The sequence below is a fragment of the Phycodurus eques genome, chromosome 14, assembly GCF_024500275.1.
Source record: "Phycodurus eques isolate BA_2022a chromosome 14, UOR_Pequ_1.1, whole genome shotgun sequence".
NCBI classification, from domain to species: domain Eukaryota; kingdom Metazoa; phylum Chordata; class Actinopteri; order Syngnathiformes; family Syngnathidae; genus Phycodurus; species Phycodurus eques.
Genome location: NC_084538.1, coordinates 17,922,362 through 17,945,486, shown reverse-complemented (window position 1 = coordinate 17,945,486; position 23,125 = coordinate 17,922,362). Strand labels below are relative to the sequence as shown.

At 40.5% G+C, this 23,125-nt stretch overlaps 1 protein-coding gene across 1 annotated transcript in view; it reads left to right on the top strand.

Annotated features, from left to right (window-relative positions):
• kif6 (kinesin family member 6) overlaps window positions 1-23,125 on the top strand; it is a 51,225-nt gene that overhangs the window by 26,540 nt on the left and 1,560 nt on the right. Inside the window, exons 13-21 of the mRNA XM_061696934.1 lie at window positions 650-847; window positions 10,384-10,486; window positions 11,102-11,157; window positions 19,230-19,280; window positions 19,423-19,510; window positions 19,614-19,749; window positions 20,440-20,522; window positions 21,256-21,345; window positions 21,461-21,529. Of these exons, the coding sequence (XP_061552918.1) occupies window positions 650-847; window positions 10,384-10,486; window positions 11,102-11,157; window positions 19,230-19,280; window positions 19,423-19,510; window positions 19,614-19,749; window positions 20,440-20,522; window positions 21,256-21,345; window positions 21,461-21,529 (874 nt within the window). The remainder of the gene's footprint in view (window positions 1-649; window positions 848-10,383; window positions 10,487-11,101; window positions 11,158-19,229; window positions 19,281-19,422; window positions 19,511-19,613; window positions 19,750-20,439; window positions 20,523-21,255; window positions 21,346-21,460; window positions 21,530-23,125) is intronic.

The following is a 23,125-nucleotide window of genomic DNA, read 5'->3' as shown; positions in this document are numbered from 1 at the left end:
GTAGGCAGTCAAACCAGCAGTCAGAATATGGAGTAAAGAGAATGTATTAAAGTCCCTCAAACGCATGGAGGCATATGGAGAAGTGAAACCCGTGGCAGATGAAGTGTGAACAGCATCACAGTGTCAGTTCTCCTCTTTCAGGCTATTATAGTAGCCAGTCAGTGTCTATGGCATACTCACGCAAGTTCACCCGGACTCCCAAGCATTTTGACACTTTGACCCGAGTAGACAAACACATACAATCTCATCAGTGGAGAAGATTTTGTGGAATCTTGGCAAAGTCCCTGCAGCCTCCCTGGCTCTCTTCTCTCCACTGATTCATCCCAGACCATGACATCTCCCTGAGTCTGTAATGTCTGACAGGGAGCACATGTCAGCAATATGCCATTATTAAAAGCCTACTATTGTGCATGCCGTGAGGAAACTAATGTGCTTGCTGCCCTTTACTTTGTTGTCATTTTTGGCTCGCCTCGTGGAAATTCTTTCTGAAAGTAACACATATTCATCAGTCTAGCTTTCAAGCATATCTATTGGCCTTCAGGTACAACATGTTTTGTCATCTGAAGGATGGTTTCCCATTAAGTACAAATATTTAATCTTGGTCTTCACAAACAAAAGACACATTTTCTCTTTAACTCAGTGCCTATAGGTATCCTGGTTAAGATGTTGAAGAAGGAGAAAGAAAGGGCCAATGATGCCACGATGCAGGTCGCAAGTATTTCCAGTGGACAGGAGCATGCAGCCAAGAGTGATGCCAGTTTGTCAGCAATGCCACTGCTAAAAGTGGGAAACGATGAACCCACCTCAACTGGTCATGGCGGACGAGCTGTACGGTACATGAAAAGAGGTATCGCACTTAAACACGTTCCTTTCTCTTTCTAGTTTTTGGGATTCTAAGTCAGACAAACCGGGATCTAAACTGGACTGGCTTGCTTTGGAGATGTTCTTGCATCTTTCAGGACAGCCATTACCTGAAAGAATGGCTGAGTGCCATTGTTCGCATCTGATAGTGTGATTGTATACGCTTCTTACCTCCTCTCTTTTTTTTTTTTTTTAAAGTTTATTGTCCTTTCATTTTGATGATCGTGGGACCATGAAAAAAAACCACCCTTTCTTCAGTTGCATTCATTTTGTAGATGTGAGAACACATTTAATTTTGGTGGAGATCCGGATAAATATATACTGTAGTTCTAGGATGTTCCTTAGTTATAGGACAGTCTTGAACATTTCCCGTATTTTTTCTTTCTTTACAAGATCAGTTTTCTCATCAGTTAGCAGGGTTGCTCAAAGACTGAATGGACATTTTCAATCAAACGTGGTGGGGGAGGAAGCTTGGACCCACAAGAGCTCATAAAATGTTTGGGCAGAACTCTTCAACGCCAAAAATAGTTCTGGATTTGAACCCAGTCAATGTCAGGTAGGAAGTTTGAATGTGAAGTAAATATGATTAAGCAAATGTCCTCATCCTTGCAAAAGAAGTCAAACATCATGAAAACATCAGCACATCAGGTTCTCAGCACTTCATTGTGACTTGTCGCTGCTGTTAAATAGCGAGAATGAGACAAATGGATCCCGCTAACAAAGGAGTTTGTGAATTGAGTAAATGTTTCGCAGATGTCGTCTCTTGTATAGCTGACAACTAGTTTTTCTTGCTGGAGGAGACAAAGAATTTGTGCTGGATTAGATGCAGAGACTGCAGCTAGGTGATTTCCCTCCTGTGGAATGTCGGCTGATCTTTCACGTGTCGGTTGAGGTTTTCTTAGGAGCATGACAAATCCTTGATTGTTGGATAGTAGGCCATGGGCAGACAACCTGGCATCACTTTAGTACTTTATTTCTAAACATTGCCATCAGCTGGGTGATCATGTGAGCATGTACTGTATGTCTGTGTGTGTGTGTGTGTATATATATATATATATATATATATATACATATATATATATATATATATATATACATATATATATATATATATATACATATATATATATATATATATATACATATATATATATATATATAGACATATATATATATATATACACATACACACACACACACACACGCACACACACACACATGTATTAGGGGGGGCAGCACGGTAGATGACTGGTTAGTACATCTGCCTCACAGTCCTGATGACTGGGGTTCAAATCCCTGCCTTGTTTACATGTGCCCTGCGATTGGCTGGTGACCAGTTCAGGGTGTACCCAGCCCCTTGCCCGAAGATAGCTGGGATAGGCTCCAGCACGCCCTCGGCGACCGTAGTGAGGAGAAGGGGTATGGAAAATGGATTGATGGATGTATTAGGGGTGCAACAATACACAACATTTTCAGTCCTCTTGAGAGCGGTTGAACTCAATTCCACTTACGTATCATGGTTCGATATTTTCTAGATACAAAAACACATTTTCTTGCCTTTTTTAATGAATTTTTTTGGCATTACCAACATGTAAAAATGATATTAATAAAAAAACAAATGTATCTGCTGGAGAAATCCCCCATCTTCTGTGGTGCATTCTTATCAACAAAGTATATTTTACAAATAAATAGCTCCTTGGAAAATAAAAGTGATAGCATAACTAGCCTGGCAGCTGTGACGGCATTATCTATATTCCTGCCATTGTCAGTAGTCACAGGTATAGTAACAGGTACTGCTCAATAAATTAGTATAGTGTCAAAAGCTTAATTTAGTTCAATTATTTCAATTCAAAAAAGGGAAACCCATATTATAGAGATGTACTAAACCCACGCAAAGTGAAAGATTTTGTGATATTTATCATATACAGTATATGTATAATTTTGACAATCATAGCTTACAGCAAATGAAAACACAAAATTCACCATCTCTAGAAACTAGAATATTATGGAACAACCAATAAACAATGAAAATGATTTTTGTATGTAGAAAACAGGCAGGAATTTGCCTTCTGAAAAGTATTTTCCCAAGAATCTTTATAATGTATGAGTACTGAAGTAAATTTTTCGACCATATTCTAATTTATTGAGATGTACCAATACATTTGGTCACACGAACCCTCCTCAGCTTCTGTCAAACCTTTGCTTAAATCATCAGTAGTGACTGTCGTACTCGGCGTGTCTGAAGTACCTTGCTTTTCATCTCCCATTCTGCAGTAATATAGTGCCCGAACGGTCAACTAGTTCAGCGGCCAGCCATCTGAGGTCAGTGCCACAACGAGGTTTGCAAAGGAATCCTATTAACGGGGCTCAAGCATCCACTCCGCGGCATGTTTATGAAACCCGCCGTTGTCCCCAAGCTAGTAAAGGGTCGTATGCCGACAGCAATAAAAGTAGCATCAGTCCGGTCAATGTATTTTGCTCTTTTTGAATCCACCCATCCATTTTCTACACCACTTATCCTCACTAGGTTTGCGGGTATGGAGGAGCCTATCCCAGCTAACTGCGGGCAGGAGGCGGGGTACAACCTGAACTGGTTGCCAACCAATCGCAGGGCACATATAAACAAACAACCATGCGCATTAATTCATACCTACGGACAATTTAGATTCTTCAATTGAGATGTGCTCAGCAGGTGTGGGCACACTTAATGATTTGTTTCATATCCATGATGCATTCTGGAACGTGAAGTTTGGAGCAGGACCGAAAATTCCATTATGTCAACACAAGTGACACAAATGACTAAGACCAAATCCCTGAATTCCCGCTCTGAACTCACACGACTTATATGATAATTCGTAGCGTATTAAATACATAAACAAGATAAAGATGCTCAGAGATATTTGTGGTGTTTCTATTCTGTAAATGTACACATAAATATTGTGAATATAATGTTACTGACCAGAGGTCTCATTATCTGTCAGATTGCTCCCAGATGTGTCTTGGTGTTCTGAAAGTAGAACGTCATCACATTGCCGCATCCTTTTGAGGGGTTTAGATAATAATCTAAATGGAGGAAAAAAAAAAAGAAAACATACAGCATGCTGGTGTGATGAAGTCTGCAGAACAAGTAACTCCTGTTTTGTTTTGTGGGCCAGTCAGTGTACTTTTAAACTTACCTTGAATGCAAACGGAATGCGGAGGTTACGGCGAGTGAAGCCATTTAAGCGGTGAGACGCTTAGATGCAGCGGCTGCATGGCTGCATTTATTTAACTTTTCCTGCCTGGTTTTGTGTAAGTGGATGATGATAAACCCCAGCTTTCATAACTAGTTCAGTCATAGCCACTGGGCAGGGATTTTGAGCCAGCAACTCATCAAACTGAGGCTGCGCTCCTGTCTGCTTTAACCACAGTTCCCCCATCCTCTCATTTTTGTATATCTGTGCCCAGTGCGGTGAAAAGGCCAGTGAAGGGCTAATTGCTAACAGCGTCTCTGAAAGACGAGCCTATTAGAAAAATAAACACACATTTGAATCCAGGCCAGACAGATGAAGGTACTGGTAGGCAAATCAATCAATCTGGGAAATGGAACGTGGAACATTATGATGTTGGCGGGGCAGTGGTCATATGTAGCACATTATATGTCTTTTTGAATGGTAGGTGATCTAATGTAGACCATAATTTCACCTGGCGTTAGTTACTTTTTTGCATGGTAGATAATATTCTCCAATGCAACCTCTTCCTCGTGGTGACCTAAGGAAGTGAAGCATCTGCTGCTCTTCAACTACTACTAAATCCTAGATAGCTATCATGGCTATTTGATAACGCTGTCACAATCGGGTTTTGTGCATTGTGTCCACGCCAAAATGTTTCATTTCAAAGCAAATATTAACATTAAGAAACTTTGCATTGCATGTAATAATGCTTTTACTCCAATGATCATGTTCTGAACTAAATCTGAAAATGTCTACATCCAGTCATGGTCCACTTGCATAAATATACCTACTCCACATGAGACGCGCATGACTGACATGAAAGTCCATGTAAATGATCCAGCTGCTCCATAATCTAATCAGAGGACTCGGGTCACTCCTGTCAGTCTCCAGAACACTATGCATTGAAAAGAGTCTTTTGCTTTCCAACCATAATAAGTGACCCTGTGAACAAATTTTGCACAAAGTTAGTTTTGGCAAAAGCGCACAGTAAAATCTGGAAAACAGGTTTCAAATAACATTTTCATACTTGTAGCTTTTCATATTTGGTAATGAAGTCTGTCATTTAAAAAAAAGTATTAAATAGCAGGTGGGAAAACTGACCTTGTGACCTTGACAATATAGTGAAGGGCCACACTAATACCATAACTCTGCACCAATGAAGAAATGCTTTCTTGAGGTTTGTTCATGTTCATGTTTTAGAGCACAATGGGTGATGGCCTCTAATGAAGATAGAATGCATCGTTGTCACATAGATTTAAGAGCATATCAATTGTTGTGGACTTAAATGGATCATGTTTTATCATGAGTAATATCTTAAACACTGAATACTGATGATGTGGTTTACCCTGTTGTGTGTATGTTGTAGATGCATGTCATGTTTAATTTACTTACTTACAATTATTAGGTTTATTGTACTTTGCTTACTTGGATGTACTGCAATTCAATATACCATTTGGTGTTTGTTTTTGCCATATCATATGGTAACCCAAATAATATATATGAAATTAAATGTAAGAAGCATAAGAAAACGAACTGCAACCCCAATTCCAATGAATTTGGGACGTTGTGTTAAACATAAATAAAAACAGAATGCAATGATTTGCAAATCATGTTCAACCCATATTTAATTGAATACACTAAAAAGACAGGATCTTTAATGTTCAAACTAATAAACTCATGGTTTTAGCAAATAATCATTAAGTTAGAATTTTATGGCTGCAGCACGTTCCAAAAAAGCTGGGACACGGTCATGTTTACCACTGAGGACACTAATTGTTGAATCTTTGTAGGTGGAATTCTTTCCCATTCTTGCTTGATGTATAGCTCAGCTGTTCAACTCCGTTGTCGTATTTTATGCTTCATAATGCACCATACATTTTCAGTGGGAGACAGGTCTGGACTGCAGGTATGGCAGTCTAGTACCCGCACTCTTTTACTACGAAGCCATGGTGTTGTAACACATGCAGAATGTAGTTGGGCATTGTCTTGCTGAAATAAGCAGGGGCGTCTATGAAAAAGACGTCGCTTGGATGGCAGCATATGTTTCTCCAAAACCTGTATGTACCTTTCAGCATTAATGGTGCCTTGACAGATGTGTAAGTTACCCATGCCATTGGTACTAACACAGCCCCATACCATCACCGATGCTGGGTTTTGAAGTTTGCGTCCATAACAGTCCGGATGGTTCTTTTCCTCTTTGGCCCGGAGGACACGACATCCACAATTTCCAAAAACAATTTGAAATGTGGACTCGTCGGACCACAGAACACTTTTCCACTTTGCATTAGTCCATCATTGATGAGCTCGTGCCCAGAGAAGCCGGCGGGGTTTCTGGGTGTTGTTGATGAATGGCTTTTGCTTTGCTTAGTAGAGTTTCAAGTTGCACTTACGGATGTAGTGCCAAACTGTATTTACTGCCATTGGTTTTCTGAAGTGTTCCTGAGTCCATGTGGTGATGTCCTTTACACATTGATGTCAGATTTTGATGCAGTGCCGCCTGAGGGATCGAAGGTCACGGGTATTCAATGTTGGTTTTCGGCCTTGCCGCTTACATGCAGTGATTTCTCCAGATTCTCTGAACCTTTTGATGATATTATGGAACGTAGATGATGAAATCCCTCAATTCCTTTCAATTGTACATTGAGGAACATGGTCCTTAAACTGTTCGACTATTTTCTCACGCACTTGTCCACAAAGAAGTGAACCTCACCCCATCTTTGCTTGTGAATGTGAATGAGGAAGCTCCTTTTATACCCAATCATGGCACCCACCTGTTCCCAAGTAGCCTGTTCACCTGTGGGATGTTCCAAACAGGTGTTTGATGAGCATTCCTCAACTTTCTCAGTCTTTTTGCCACCTGTCTCAGCTTTTTTGGAACGTGTTGCAGCCATACAATTCCAAGTTAATGATTATTTGCTAAAAACAATGAAGTTTATCAGTTTGAACATTAAATATCTTGTCTTTGTAGTGTATTCAATTAAATATAGGTTGAACATGATTTGCAAATCATTGTATTCTGTTTTTATTTATGTTTAACACGTCCCAACTTCATTGGAATTGGGGTTATAAATTCCAAACTGTAATTTAGTTTTCAAACAAATACAGTTTAACAAAATGGGCACAAAAGTAGGTCATCAACTCTTCCGATACCTGCATGAAAAATACCCTAATTAATGTCATGATTTGGATTTATTTTCCTTGTGCTGTACTTTGGATAGACTATACAATAAGTACTTAATTGTATTGCTTCCCTACACCTCTATACTGTATGTTATTGTTCATTTTGCTGTGTGTATGTTGGTACCTTCTCAGCAACTCAGACATGTCCGCTTTGGGATGTTCCACTATTTTTCTTACACTTTGTTTTTTTTCTACTTTGTTAACAACAAAAATAGTGCATAAAACGTATGTGTCATGATATAATATCATAATGCATAATGTGTTTTACATCTGGAGTTCCCTTGACCCACATGGAGACTAGTATTATGTACATCATAAAATGGTTATTTGTGTTGATTACGCAAATTAATTGTATTTATTTATTTTTTGGGTGATGTTGGCTTTTTGGAAATGTAATTTGGCCACTTCTATGTTCCACATACAGTATATTAAGGACTGACAATAAAATGCTACCATAGCATACCATACCATGCCATACCATATATGCCTGCATAAATAGCTAAATATTGGAGCTTGCTAACAGGTAGACAATGACAGGGTGGACATTTGTGGGTAATGTTAGCATCTAATGAGCAACTTCACTTAGCAACATGATCCAGTAGCTCAAGCTGACTTTGTACTGTTTAACAAATATATTTGAGATTTCTGAAAGTTTTTTTTTTTAATATTAATTGATATTTCACGATGACAGCGTGGACATGTTAAGCCTGACCACATCCAACTACACACATAATGTGATGAAAAAAATTAACAGATATTTATTCTGCAACTATCTACTGTTTTATCCAGCACTGAAGAAAGACAAATCGCTGGTCATAATATCACATCAAAGGCTTTCGTAAAAGGGGCAGTTACCCCATAATTACAGGGTGCACAGCAATTTAAGGAACACATGCAAAATGTTCAATATGATTATGAAAATAAAATCAACATGATTAAATTACTCATCGTATCGAATAACTTAACCACTTTTTACACACACTTTATGTCGTTAGCAGAGCACTGTGTGGGACATACCAAAAGCCAATGAACAAAATTGTACAAAATGAAGGAAACACATTTTGATAGAATTTTCATTGAACTGGTATGTCTATAAATGTGCAGCCACTTGCAATAAGACCTCAGAGATTCATTATTACGCTACATTTTCATGATGACTGAGTGATTCTGATGAGGACACCAAAGGCACTCACTTTACAGTGATATTGACCCACATCTTTATTTTCATGCTGGGTCGGTCATTGGATGGTTATATTTGAATGAATGTTTCTTCTGGTGTTGCATCCAAAAAGCCTCTATTGTAACTGCAAGCTTAACAGATGTCCCCTGTTGAAAAGCTGTAAATGTAATGATGATGACCTTTCCGTGGAAACCATTCCTGCTATAATTCGCTCCGCTCTTTCCATAGCACATCATTCTAACTTTTCCAACACATAAAACATGGCCAGTAGGGAGTTCTATTTCTTTTTGATGACCACACTGGAAGTAGTCTGCCCTTATTACAAAATGTAGATGTTGTCTGAACTACAGTTCTATTGTGTCCCTTGCAAGTTGCAGACTGAACTACTTCACATGTGAGTTTCCTTTCAGGTTGATTTATTTTTGACCCTCACAAGTACAGATGGACGTGTTGTTTTTCGAGCTAACGAATATAAAAGGTGTTCCTGTAGTAATTCAGGCCGGTGATGACTTGTATTAGGCTTCTTAGGGCTGACAGGAGACTTGAGACGTCAAGACTTACATTTTACTATAAACTCTGCTAGCATATAATGAGATGCTGATGGCTCGAGCAGGCTTTATACACACATCTATGAACTCGGCTGAGGTTTTTTTCCGTCGTAGTCTACCTGTCAGAAGACCACAATAGAAGCACGCCCAATATGGTGTCTCTTTTTCATTCTCATGAGCAGGTCCTTGCCCTTTGCAAATAACAGTAAGTCGTGTAAAGCATTGAGGGAAATATATCATTAGGCTTAACATCACAGCTTTTTATTTTGTAATGTTTAGAGAAAAGACAAGAAAAATGTCATCCCAACACATTCCTCTGCGGCCGTCTGTCACTACTTGGGGCACGGAAAAGAATTAGTAACGTTATCCATGTGATCTCATTACCCCACAGATGATGTGAGTACAATGTAAACGACGTCATTCCGAACATATTCCCAGAATGTTAGTTACCCTTTAAGAGTCAAATGCAATGCATTTCCCTTACGAACCCCCAGGACTCAACTAGGTTGGCTGAAGCAACACGTTTAGGAGATTCCTGCTGGTTTCAATCAGGCCTTTCCGAAAATAACGGCTGAATTCCCCAATGTCCCAATCCCGCATGAGTAGCTGTCTCCTATGTCTACTTTGTCGTAAAATACTACACATTTGACAAAGGTGCATTGAATTCATCAAAATTCATGTGTCAAACTTTTCATGGCACTGGCAAATTGCCAAATAATACCATGTTTGCAACATATATTTTATTTATTATATCATTGATAATAGTTGTGAATTAAGGCTTTTTAGGCACGGAAATATAAAAACTAACCTAACCTATAGAAGCAGTGTCAAGCGTTGCCTATCACCATCTTTTGCATTCAGTATCTTACCAATTAAATTTCATATTTACAAGTAATACAATGGCCTGAGTGTTAGAAGCATGAACCTGTGTTTACGGCTATAATAAAAGTGGTTGTTAAACCATATTATGAGCCCATTAAAAAGCAACTACCGCTGGGAGATTCCGTCCGAACTTACAGTATGTCCTTCCCTGCCTTGGATGTGGTAAGTTGCTAAAACTGCCATGAGGGGAGTTTCTTTCATATATCGCTGATGCGTTCTAAATGGATGTTTACTGCATCCAGTATTTGTGTCTGTGTTTCCTGGCAGACACTATGTCCCTTATTTTTGTTATGAGTTGTAGGTGGGAAGTTGACAATGCCAGTGGGGTTTGAGCTCCCATCTGGTTTTCAGGAGTTGGGGTATGCCTGTGGATGTAGATCAACTCAGATCTCGTCGAGACTTCACATCAGACTGTTGACTGATTTATATCAGATGTATTGAAAGCTAGCAGCCATGTTTGGATGGGGTTGATGTGTGGAGTATTGCAGTGATTCACGCTATTGTGTTTTATTGTTCTTAGGACCGCAGCTCTCAATGGGAAAGCAAGAGGCCTTTGAGACCTTTATCACAGACCATAAGGACCATCACATCATTGAAGACAACAAGAGTCTGCTCAAACAGAGGTAGTTCACTGACTTAAGATGATAATTAAAAGAAAAGATTTATCCGCCCATAATCGTAGTCCCCAAAACAGTAGAGTTTGTAGTCCACCGCATCCAAAGACGTTTCACCTCAGTGTTCTATGTTTAACCAATCTTTAACATTTCAGAGATTGTGTCTCTGTCAGAGCCAAAATGATCAAGTTGAGTGATATCTGACGAGATGGACAGGGTAGCTGAGGTCAAAGGTCAAACCTGTACAAGTGTGCGTTGCGGTGTTTGAAACACAATTAGCTAGATTAGATTTTGTTAAACTCGGGACTCAACAAGTAACCATTGCCTTGCGCTTCTCCTAGTCGTCATGGTAATGAAAGCTACTCTTGCATTGGCAGACCCCACAGTTTTGAAGGGACAGGACCGTCCCTTCAAAACTGGCTAATTTCATTGACATTGGTGAAAAGTGTCTGATCATTTTTGATCCTTGGGGTACTTTGACTAAAGCAGGATATTAAGACACCAAAGAACAGTTTTAAATTGTGGGAGGGGGGTGAGGGGAATGCATGTTGCCTTTAAAAAAGTCTTTGAAGACTGTTTGACAGCAATTAGAAAATAGTCGAGTACTTTTATTGTTTAAAACAGGTCAGCAGAAGCCAGAAAACTTGGGGAGCAACTTCACGACGCCAAACACAAAATCAGTAAGTTGTTGCCATGAATGGAATAATTTTTATGAATGAATTATGTTTGGGTAAATACAGGACTTCTTGCCTGAGGATTTAGCTTTGTGCTAATATTCAGACCTGTGGAATATTTCAATGATATTAACATTGTAAGGGTTCAGTTTCTTTAGAGTGAGTAGTGCAGATGTAACCTGCCTGCCTGCTCATTTAGTAATGACTATGTGAGAGCAATGCATACCACTTTTGCCCCTTTTTCACTGCATAGTACGTACTCTGCTCACCATGGCTGTAATCCCAGTACTTCTGCCGTACTTTTTCTTTTGGGTTGCAGATGTGGCATTATGGCAACGTTGTCAATTTCAAGGATACAAGTCAAGAAATGACAAAACCGGACTCAGAACCAAACATTAACTTCACCGCTTTTATGTGCCTTAGCTCTGGACACTAGTATTGTACTCTCCAGTCTCCGCTTTGCTCACTGCAACAATCCATTGTCTTACTGCCCTCAATCTCATTTTGAATGATCATTCTCCTCCATTATTGCCATTTCTTCATTTGTCTCCCAAAAACCGCAGAGTGTATCCTGCCAGTCACTCGACAAAAGTGGTAGACAAGCCGTGGGTATGCCGCAAATGTAGGGCTCCATGTGGTTCACATACTCAATCGACCGTGTTCAAAATCATTTTGCAAATGATATTTCTCTCTTTCTTTTCTTCTGCCAATGTAAATGACAGCATAATTTTCAAGTCTTCAGCCGTTAGAGTATACAGTGATCCCTCTTTTATCGCGGGGGTTTGGGTTCTAGACCACCCCCGCATTAGGTGAATTCTGCGATGTAGCAGCCATGTTTGTTTTTTTGTTTTACATATTCTTAAGTTGTATGAATCCCTCCAGTCCTACACTTAATATTTCCCACACTCCTATTAACCTCTACCATTTCCTATACTCGTAAACACTTTTCCTACTCTTAAACATACATAGTATCAACAACATACAAAATGAAGCTACTTCACCGTTGAAGTCGATGCCGATTGTACTGTGCATTACAGCTGTCACCCTGACATTATTTTCATCCTTCATTATGCGCTGGACCGAAGATGCATTTATGCCACAATGGCTGCCGACAGACGCAAAGTATTGTAACCGCTTCCAACAATACATCACAAGACCTTGGGCTTTTTAGCTCACAACTATTGATAAGTAACGAAACAGGACTGTTTCACTTGTTTGTTTTTGAAAATAATTTTGTTGAACCACAATTCCAAAAAAGAATGCCTGCTTTTCATTGGTTAATTTACATTACATTTGTATTTATTATTACTTTTGCCAGATTCAAGTTATTTCTGTGACCACTGTGGGGTTTTCTTTCATTAATGGAGGTGTACCAACAATTTTGTCCACGTGTGTACATACATACATGCAGTAGATTATTATGCGTCATGATTTCTGCCACTGATCGCACCTGGGGGCTAAAACATGCCAATACATACAGTACTAACGCGCCCTTAGAATGCTACTCTTAAGTCTGCATTTTAATGCGTACAAATGTATTCGATTTTGGAAAAACACCCGGCAAACGTCTTGACACTGTTAAGTATTACTGCATTATTAGACACATGGTGCTGCATTCCTTCTCGCTGAGGAGTGTTTTTAGTGGACGGTGGTTGCCTCCTCTGGCTGGAAAGTGGTGCTATAATATTAAGCTCGGTGTGCTTGCCTGCCATCTTGGAAGCTCTGCTTGGAAACTAAATGCAATATTTGTCTCTTGGTTGAAGTAGACTGTAGAAACAGTGCAATATAGATAGAAGCTTTTTACTGCTTTGTCGGTTGGATGTTTTCAGCATTGGGCTCAAAATCAAAGCAAGGAATAGCAGCCTCTGCAGACATTTGTCCAAACATTTCCTTGGTTTACAGGATTATTCTTGGCCGCTTCATATGGTCATAGAATCGAAGCTCAACGAAGGAGCATATGTTCTGAGCCCTTCGGTCCAAAAAGTGCACAGACATATATTTATTTTGAAAGATCATTGGTGCACATATTGAAGAGTATACATAGCAGCAGGATATGGACAGGAACCCTCGATTTCGGCACCAGACGTGAAGGATTAATGCAGCGCACTCTCATATAGAGCATATGATATTTTGTATTTCATGTCCCCTCAGCTTTAATGATAGAAATATCGAAAGGTTTTGAAGACATCATTTCCGGAGTACAGCCTGTCTTCTTTGTATCCGTTTCCCACAAGATTAAACATAACTACTGCTCACTGAGCTATTATCACCTGCTCGCACCCCAATCCAGTAAAAACACAGATTGTGTGTCCAACGCTCAGTTTTGTATAAATAACTATTTTTGTTTCCTAATTCGTTTTCAACACATAACTCTTGTGCAGAAACATTTCTTATTGTGTCTAATGACATTTGATCGCTTAAATAGCCGTGTTGAGGATTTCAAATGGCAACACATGCTGATTTAACAGGCTATTGATTTATTTTTATTTTTTTACATTCACTCAAATCAACACACACAGAAACTGGATAGAATTTATTATCATCCTGGGATCTTGATCTCACCGTGGTAAATATGCGGCATTACAAGTTTGTCCTCCAGCCCGGAAATATTGATTGTGGATTAGAGCTCGAAACGGTTGCTTTACATCCACAACATGACTTCTAAGATAATGGGAGGGGGATTAGGTTGATCTGCATTTGAGGAAGTTCGGTGTCTGAGCCCACAGGCACGTCCCGGAGAGGTGAGATGAGAGGACTGATGTGTAACGAAGCATTGCTCATTTCTCGTACAGTATTTTGACACAGTGGTAAAATTCCTCTTTCATGGATTTCTTTGATGTCAGGAATAGTTTAAGAATTGCCCAAAGTCTCTGTTTTGTGTATGTCGTCATTGTTATCCTTGCATTTCATCGCTGTAAAGTCAACCAATTCATCACACTTGGATCCTGATTCATATACTGTAGGTCATATGCATATGTGTGACTTAGGACTTTAATATCACACTGGGAATGACGTAAACCATCCTTTTACAATCTGGCCTTGCTCCTCTTACTTACCATAGTATACAGTATTAAGTGTATGTACAGACAACATTTTAACTGGTAATATTAAAACAGAAATGTCTTGAATGACAAAGGGGCAGTGCGAAGGTGAGTCACGGTTATGCCTCTCACACGTCTCACTGGTTACCGTTCTTCACTGCTACGGCTGAATAAAGGAGTTAACCGCTGCTATTTCGAAAAGGTAAAAACAAGAGAAGATTCTACCTTAACGTTGATGATGTAGGACACTGAGTTGACACTGGAGTCTTTCTGTTTTGAATTCACGTGACTCCCACAGTGTGCTGTATGTTCTTCTCTTCTCACGTTCACTTTATGAGCCATGTCCTTTTTGGAGGGGTGGTGGAAACCATCCATCCATCCATTTTCTGTACCGCTTTATCCTCACTAGGGTCGCGGGCGTGCTGGAGCCTATCCCAGCTATCTTCGGGCGAGAGGCGGGGTACACCCTGAACCGGTCGCCAGCCAATCGCGGGGCACATACAAACAAACAACCATTGGCGCACACACTCACACCTCAGGACAATTTAGAGTCTTCAATCAACCTACCGCGCATGTTTTTAGGATGTGGGAGGAAACCGGAGTGCCCGGAGAAAACCCACGCAGGCGTGTGGAGAACATGCAAACTCCACACAGGAGGGGGCCGGGATTTGAATCCCGGTCCTCATAACTGTAAGGCAGATGTGCTAACCAGTCGTCCACCGTGCCGCCTGCGCGAAACCACAAAAAAGCCAATTAAAAAGGCATAACACATAATGATAACTGTTAATCCTTGTTTGTTGATCCTTTGATGCCAGGTTAACTGCGATCTATACTGCATCCTCAGTGTATGTATATATATATATATATATATATATATATATATATATATATATATATATATATATATATATTGTCACGGCATGTGTGACGATGGTTCTGACTCTGAAGTTTTGTGCGACTTAACTTGCATTTTACCTGAAAATATTGGTCAGATTTTGAACTTTACAGTGTCTGTGGCATTCCGTTTTACTTTTCAGTGTCTAGCTCTTGTCCAAGAAGTATCAGTAAACCATCTGTATTATGGCACCTGCAGCATATACAGTCATGGCTAAAAACATTGGCAACCCCGAGTAGTAATACCGGACCTAGCCAATATCTCCCACGCATCCAACACCCCTTTCAGTTTTTGGAGCTGGCACTATAAACCTTTGACTGGCTACAGGATCACTTTCCAGAGTCTACATGTACGAGACCTGGGGGATTGCTATGGAAACTCAGCACAGAAGATCCCGCCATCCAATACCTTGAAAAGCTCTCACTCCTACACATAATTGCTTCAGTAATTTACTTGTCTTACTATCTGATATACAGTCCATTTCATTTCATCTGAAGCTGAAACGACTTCCTTTTTGGTTAGTACTGTGTATACCAGAATATTCCTAACTGTAATTGAGTTCAGTTGCTTAATATTTACTCAACAGTTGTGGCTGTGAGATGTTCCTCACATATGAAATTCAATATTTTCATTTGGGAATTTCAAGCTTTTAATTATTGGCAAAGAGAATGATGAAAAGATGAGTTACCCATATGTTAACCCAGTGTTCGTCCCACAAGTGAGGCAATTATTTAAATAGCCTTTTGGATGATGCTTGCCTCCTCGCTCACAGTCCCTCTTTAATGTCAAATCATTACAATTACATGCATATCTGCCACCCCGGTTGATGTGGTTCAATTTTCAAAATATTTTTCCTGTTTCACTTTCAGAAGCTCTTTGGATCAATTGTTTGCTCCCTGGATGCAGGCTAGAAATGTTAGCATTGATCCGATCACCGGGTGACGTTTTCATGTGAAACAAATATAAACGTTAATGTGCTGACGAGACACAGTTCATCCTGAGCGGTGGTGAGTCTTGGCTCCATCAAGAATTCAGTATTCATCACTTCCATACATGCATTGGAATGTTTTTCCAATGAGATTATTTCTGATAGGACAATTGTAAGGGTTTGAATATATTGGTTCTCCACTACACAGAAACATGTCTGCCTTATTGCCAGATTGAATTGAACTATCTGCCTTTGCCACCAAGTCTCTGAGCAGATAATGTCTTGGTGGCCACATGTGCTACCATGCGGAAGCATAGGTTTACTGGAACCAGACATACAGTACATAACCCAGGTCTCACCACTCATAATATGTACAGTCGCTTTTGCACAAGCACACGCAAACCAGACATCATCATCATCATGTACTGTAGGTGTGCAGCGTGTGTATCTGCTTGTCTCTGGACAGGCATTGCAGACATCTATGAACCAGACCTGGGAATTGTGGTTAAGAGAATGGAGAAAACAGCAGCAGTCTCTGGTACTGTGTCTGGGGAGTCATTCAGATGGAATGGCAACGGCAAGTAGGAAAGGCAGTCTGCTGCATGTTCCTGCTGCAGATTAGCATGGCAGAACAATAAACGCTTCCCACGTGCATTTAGAGAGTGAGACGCAAAAACAATTCACAGAATTATTTGCCCAGAGCAGTTTAAGGTCACCTAAGCCATATGTGTGGACTTTTAGTGCTGAGATGTCAATCGTTATTTTGACAGACAAGTCGTTTTGCATTTCGGACATAACTCTTTATATCCCTGGAAGAACTGGAAGAAGTTAAACGGCACCACTCATGCAACTAGTGCTAATTTCCATATTTTGGGCCCTTTGACCCGAAACAATCCCTTTAGCCTTAGACCTTATGTTACCTAAGCTAAGTCCTTCCAGACCTGAGCTACTGGTATAATGCTCAGGCTGTCTTTCAATTTTGAAGAACACTTTTTTATCTTTGGGTAAAGGAACCTGACTGTACAGTTAAACGCTGGTATTTACGGGAGAAAGGGATGGGGCCCTGCTGTGAATTGCTAAAACCTGCAGACACCAAAAGGGGTTTGTATTTGCATGGAGACACCACAACATGGTGGCAAAGTACTTAAAATCGACACCATGCTTCTAGCATGTACACTGTCAAAAGCCCGTGTTGCATGAATGACTGTATTCAGTGGTTAAATTATTCATTATAATCAAACTACCTTCACTTGAGGCTTATCAGTAATACTAGTAAGCGGCTATAGGCACATCTTGTTTGGCTCCTTGGGATCCTACAAATCCAAATTCACAATGGATATGCTACTGTGCCAGAACAATTGGCACCGAGATACTTCTACCTTCTTGATGATGTCAGGTAATTAATTAAATCTACACAAATTATATGGGCTCGTACTTAAGCACGTGTTTCGCAGTGACATCCGACAGCAAATAATTGGTTAAAAACATGACTTTTCAGTCCAAGCCTGGAAGTGAACTTGTCTTCAGACATCATCCATGAACACTACTTTAATTGAGATGTTGTTTTTAAAGCATGCCACTGAATATGATGGATGAATATATAAGATGAAATTTGCAAAACCAACACTTTTTGTCTTTAATGACCTGACGGAATATTTTGTTAAATCATCCCTCCAGTGCCTCTAATTCAATTTCATTCATATTTTAAAAGCGACTCGGTGCGAGGTGAACTAGCCAATCAGTGGCTTTAGAGACAGGAGGCGTGACCAAACAGATGTTCAAGTGCACCCTGTGCTCACGAGCGACGACTGAAATGAGTAGATTCAAAGCTTCCTAGCATTTTACACGCATTTTATACTAGTATATACTATATACCATTTTGTTCACGATACCTTATCCCCTTCACAGTGTGAAAACCTGTGGCAACCTGAAGCTCCTCCTCCAAACCCTCCCTTGTGTAGCGCTTTCATTTTACACACATAACCATGTGGACTAAATTGCTGGTATTTCCCCCCCCCCCACCCATTTAAGAAAGAAAAATGCTTAATATTCACCTTAATAACTTGAAACTGACAGGTGTAACATGGACTGACCACAGCTCACATGGTGCAGTGAAACAAAACAACGTGTCTCAAAGTAAGAAATTCCCATTGAAAAACAGGCTTACAGGGGTTTTGTAGATAACCACAATCACTATGCTGTTACGCACATGGAAAACATTGCTGGTATCCCTCTGTTAATAAAACAATTGCCCACACTGGTTACTGAAATAACTTAAAACTGACCAAAGTAATCCATAAAAATGTGCTGAAAATGAACTAAACTCAGGCATTGGTTTATTTAAAAAGAATAACGAATGAAACTGGCCTGGATGAAAATGATGGTACCCTTAACCTGAACTTGTTGCACAGCCTCCTGAAGCAATCACTGCAATCAAACAATTTCTTGAACTCTCAATGAAACCTGTGCAGTGGTTGACAGGACTTTTGGTCTACTCCTAGTGAGCAACTTCTCCAGCTGCCTTCTCTTGACTGCATGTTTCAGCTCGTTCCCCAAATGTTCATTAGGATTGAGGTTAGGGCTCATAGAAGGCCACTTCAAAATTGAAGTGAAGTAGTGAAGACAGCCCCAGGTATGAATGTTTTGAAATCTTTTTTTTCATATGCCTATGATTGAGTTCTTTTAAAGCACTTTAAAATTGTTTTTTTTTTTTTTCATGCACTTTATGTTGTTTTGTAATTTTAGTAAGCTCCTCTTTGTTGTACTTTTAATCATATGAAGCACATTCATTTACCTTGTGTATGAAATGCGCCAGATGCATAAATCAGCCTTTCCTTTTGTTCTTGACCATTCTTGGGTAGTTTTAGCTTTTTGTTATCGATCATTGGTTTTTGGAGCATTCACGACCTGTGGCTGAGACCAAACTTTCTGACACGGGACAGCTCATTTCAAATTTCACTCCCGAGTGCCTTGATAGTCTTGACATTTCCTTGTACCCTGCACAGATTCAAGAGACCGTGCAGAGCAGCCCCAGAACATAACCAAGCCCCCTCCATTTTGTCGTGTGCAATTAAAGTACAGTATGAGGCAATTGGTTTTATGTAGATTCTGTGCTCGAGGCTTGACAAATCGGTACGAGACCTCCATTGTCTTTTAAATAGCGTTGGAAAAATTCCAATTTCCATTCAATTTTTTCCTCTTCTCACTTTGTCAGATGAGTTTAAGAAGCAGTTGGAAGCGCGTCGAAGACAGAGAGCCGCTTATGGTAAGTTTCTTCTGGATCCCCCAAAAGATTAAAAACATTCAAAGTGCAGAAATCCCAGTCTCAGTTGAATGCTAGAATCCAATTGAAGTCTTACCTTCAGATCCTCAATGCTGAACACTGTACTGTGATGTGCATACTGTAGGTGTGATTGGAAATCACGACGACGTCGGGGCGGAGGTGGATCCAGTGGAGGAAAACCTGCGTGAACACATTGAGCAAGAAAAAAAGATGTGAGCTTCAATCCACTTCCTGTATATTAATGAGCAAGAACCCCAAGCTAATTCCAATACCCGTTGACTGGAGCTAATGCTAAGGTTTTACTACTCATATCAGTTACAAGAGCACTGCTTGCCACTTGAAAGTATTGCGGACAGAGATTGAACACCTGCAGCTGTTACTGGAAAGGGCCAAGGTCAAGCTCCACAAGGACTTCCAAAAGTGGTGGAACGAGGAGGCTTCCAATGTGCAGGTGACTGAGTTCACCTCTCTTTAACTACCCATGTGGAAAGACCACATAAACTACAGCGGGGGACACATAATGGTTAACTCGGTTTCAAATCAGAACTACATTAGAGGGCTTTAAATGTATCCTTTTGTCGATGGAGGTTTTTTGGCGCGTCAGCTATAGTTTCTAAGGGCACGTGAGTGCATGTAAGTTGATATGCATATGTCCCTGACTTGGGAAGCTTTTATGGCGCCAGTGTGACTCTTGCAGCCTCTGTTCTACATCATACAGGAAAGGTCCTTGGTCATTTGTTAGTCGGAGGAAAAGACAATGTGTAGAATTTATGTTCAATAAACATGAGTTTTTCTGGGGAACTTTGATATCAGGTATGATCATTATATTGTGTTTGCCTAATACGATTTGTACAGCAGAGTAAAAAATAAGAAGGATTCAAATGTCACATCACACAGAAGTCGCTTACGTCCGCAGAGGTCGTACAAGCATCTGACAAGCAGACTCTTCTGGCATGTTTGGGAATTTATCATCAAAAACAAATTGGAAAAGATGATGAACTCTTATAGATGGTACCTTGTCCAGCAAAGCGGCACCTTGTTTTTAGAAGTAGTACATGTGCCATTGATTTAAACAAGGGAAAAGTCACTGAAGCCAGTGGTATGTTTGCTCATGACTCTCTCTGTGCGACATGATGTATAGGAGTCAAAAGATGAAACCAGAAGTCGGACAAGATCCCTGTGTGGAACCTTGCCGCCATCCTCACCTGGCACTCCAGGCTTTGAGTGAGTTTCTTTCATTCATCCCTCAAGTCGATGTTTCTGATCGTGTGTAGCAGCCTTTCCCGAACTTAGGCGTCCCGAGTCAGTTTTTATTAGGGCTGTAATTGTCCGTCAGCTCTTGTCATATGGTAGTTTTATTCAGGTTTATGGCTGTATGGTGTTAAAGGTAGCCCTTTTAAATTCCCTTTTATACCTTACATACAATACCCAATTTCAGTATATGTTTTCAAACACACAACCCATCCTTTCATATTAATGGCTTCTGTTGCTATAAAAAAAAAGAAAGAAAGGCCTGATAGCAGTGCTTTGTATTAATTAGTATGCTGTTAGTTTATAACGACGACCATGATAAAAGCGCTCATGTTTTTTTGATTATCCTTTCAAAATGTTTCAGTTAGTATTCAGTACTTCAGAGTTGTGTTAAGACCACCCCTCCATCCATTTTCTATAGCGCTTATCCTCATTAGGGTCGTGCGTGGGCATGAGTCTCTCCCAGATGACTGCGGGTGAGAGGCGGGGAAAACAGGGCACAAATAGACAAACAATCATTCCCACTCACACCGGAGGAGTTTGGAATGTGAGAGGAAGCCCAATCCGAGCACACCACATTTCATGTCTAATCTTATCTATCTGTGCACTTTAGTTCAGCACCCATTTACTACATATTGGCATCGTCTCAGACCAAACACAATGCAGCACAAGTTTTCATTATGACTCCCTCGTGTGGTTCAAATAGATACATGCAGGCAATGGCTGGTGTGAACTGCACTGACAGACCTCATCCAGCAGACGGAGACTGCTCAAGTTCTTCGCGTCAGGACTTGAGGTCAGCCAGCATCTCTGAACTCTCATCATATGTCTTGACTGCTTAAAGGTGCTCCTCACCGTGCTCTGAGATGAGTTGGCTTTTAATGCAAATTTCGAATTACTTTCCATTTTAGAACACGCATTCCCAAGCCGGCGTGGCCCAATACGGTGCGAGAGGACTTCACTTCTTCATCAGAGTGGAGGTAAAAGAGCAACCAGTCTTTCTTAAATATCGGCTAAATATTTCTAAAATGTTTTTGATGAGTATTAATGGGATTAGCACACACACACACACACACACACACACACGCACACATATGCAGTGGGTACGGAAAGTATTCAGAACCCCTTTAAATTTTTCACTTTTTTATATTGCAGCCATTTGCTAAAATCATTTAAGTTCTTTTTCCCCCCACATTAATGTACACAAAGCACCCCATATTGACAGAAAAAGAACGGAATTGTTGACATTTTTGCAGATTTATTAAAAAAAACAAAAACTGAAATATCACACAGCCACAAGTATTCAGACCCTTTGCTCAGTATTTAGTAGAAGCACCCTTTTGAGCTAAAACAGCCATGAGTCTTTTTGGGAATGATGCAACAAGTTTTTCACACCCGGATTTGGGGATCAGCTGCCATTTCTCCTCGCAGATCCTCTCTAGTTCTGTCAGGTTGGATGGTGAACGTTGGTGGACAGCCACTTTCAGGTCTCTCCAGAGATGCTCAATTGGGTTTAAGTCAGGGCTCAGTCTGAGCCATTCAGGAACAGTCACGTAGTTGTTCTGAAGCCACTCTTTCGGTATTTTAGCTGTGAGCTTAGGGTCATTGTCTTGTTGGAAGGTGAACCTTTGGCCCAGTCTGAGGTACTGAGCACTCTGGAGAAGGTTTTCATCCAGGATATCCCTGTACTTGGCTGCCTTCATATTTTCTTCGATTGCAACCAGTCGTCTTGTCCCTGCAGCTGAAAAAAAAGAAAACAGCATGATGCTGCCACCACCATGCTTCACTGTTGGGACTGTATTGGACAGGTGATGAGTAGTGCCTGGTTTTCTCCACACATGCCACTTAGAATTAAGGCCAACAATTTCTATTTTGGTCTCATCAGACCAGAGAATCTTATTTCTCACCGTCTTGGAGTCCTTCAGGTGTTTTTCTTTTTGTTTGTTTTTTAGCAAACTCCATGCGGGCTTCCATGTGTCTTGCACTGAGGAGAGGCTTCCGTCGGGCCACTCTGCCATAAATCCCCGACTGGTGGAGGGCTGCAGTGATGGTTAGAACTTTCTCTGTATCTCTGGAGCTCAGCCACAGTGATCTTTGGGTTCTTCTTTACCTCTCTCACCAAGGCTCTTCTCCCCCGATGGCTCAGTTTGGCTGGGCGGCCAGCTCTAGGGAGGGTTCTGGTCGTCCCAAACGTCTTCCATTTCAGGATTATGGAGGCTACTTTGCTCTTAGGAACCTCAAGTGCAGCAGAATTTTTTTCGTAACCTTGGCCAGATCTGTGCCTTGCCACAATACTCTCTGAGCTCTTCAGGCAGTTCCTTTGACCTCATGGTTCTCATTTGCTCTGACATGCCCTGTGAGCTGTAAGGTCTTATATAGACAGGTATGTGGCTTTCCTAATCAAGTCCAATGAGTATAATCAAACACAGCTGGACTCCAATGAAGGTGTCGAACCATCTCAAGGATGATCAGAAGAAATGGACAGCACCCGATTTAAATATATGAGTGTCACAGCAAAGGGTCTGAATACTGAATACTGTCTGTACATTAATGAGGAAAAAAATGAACTTAAATGA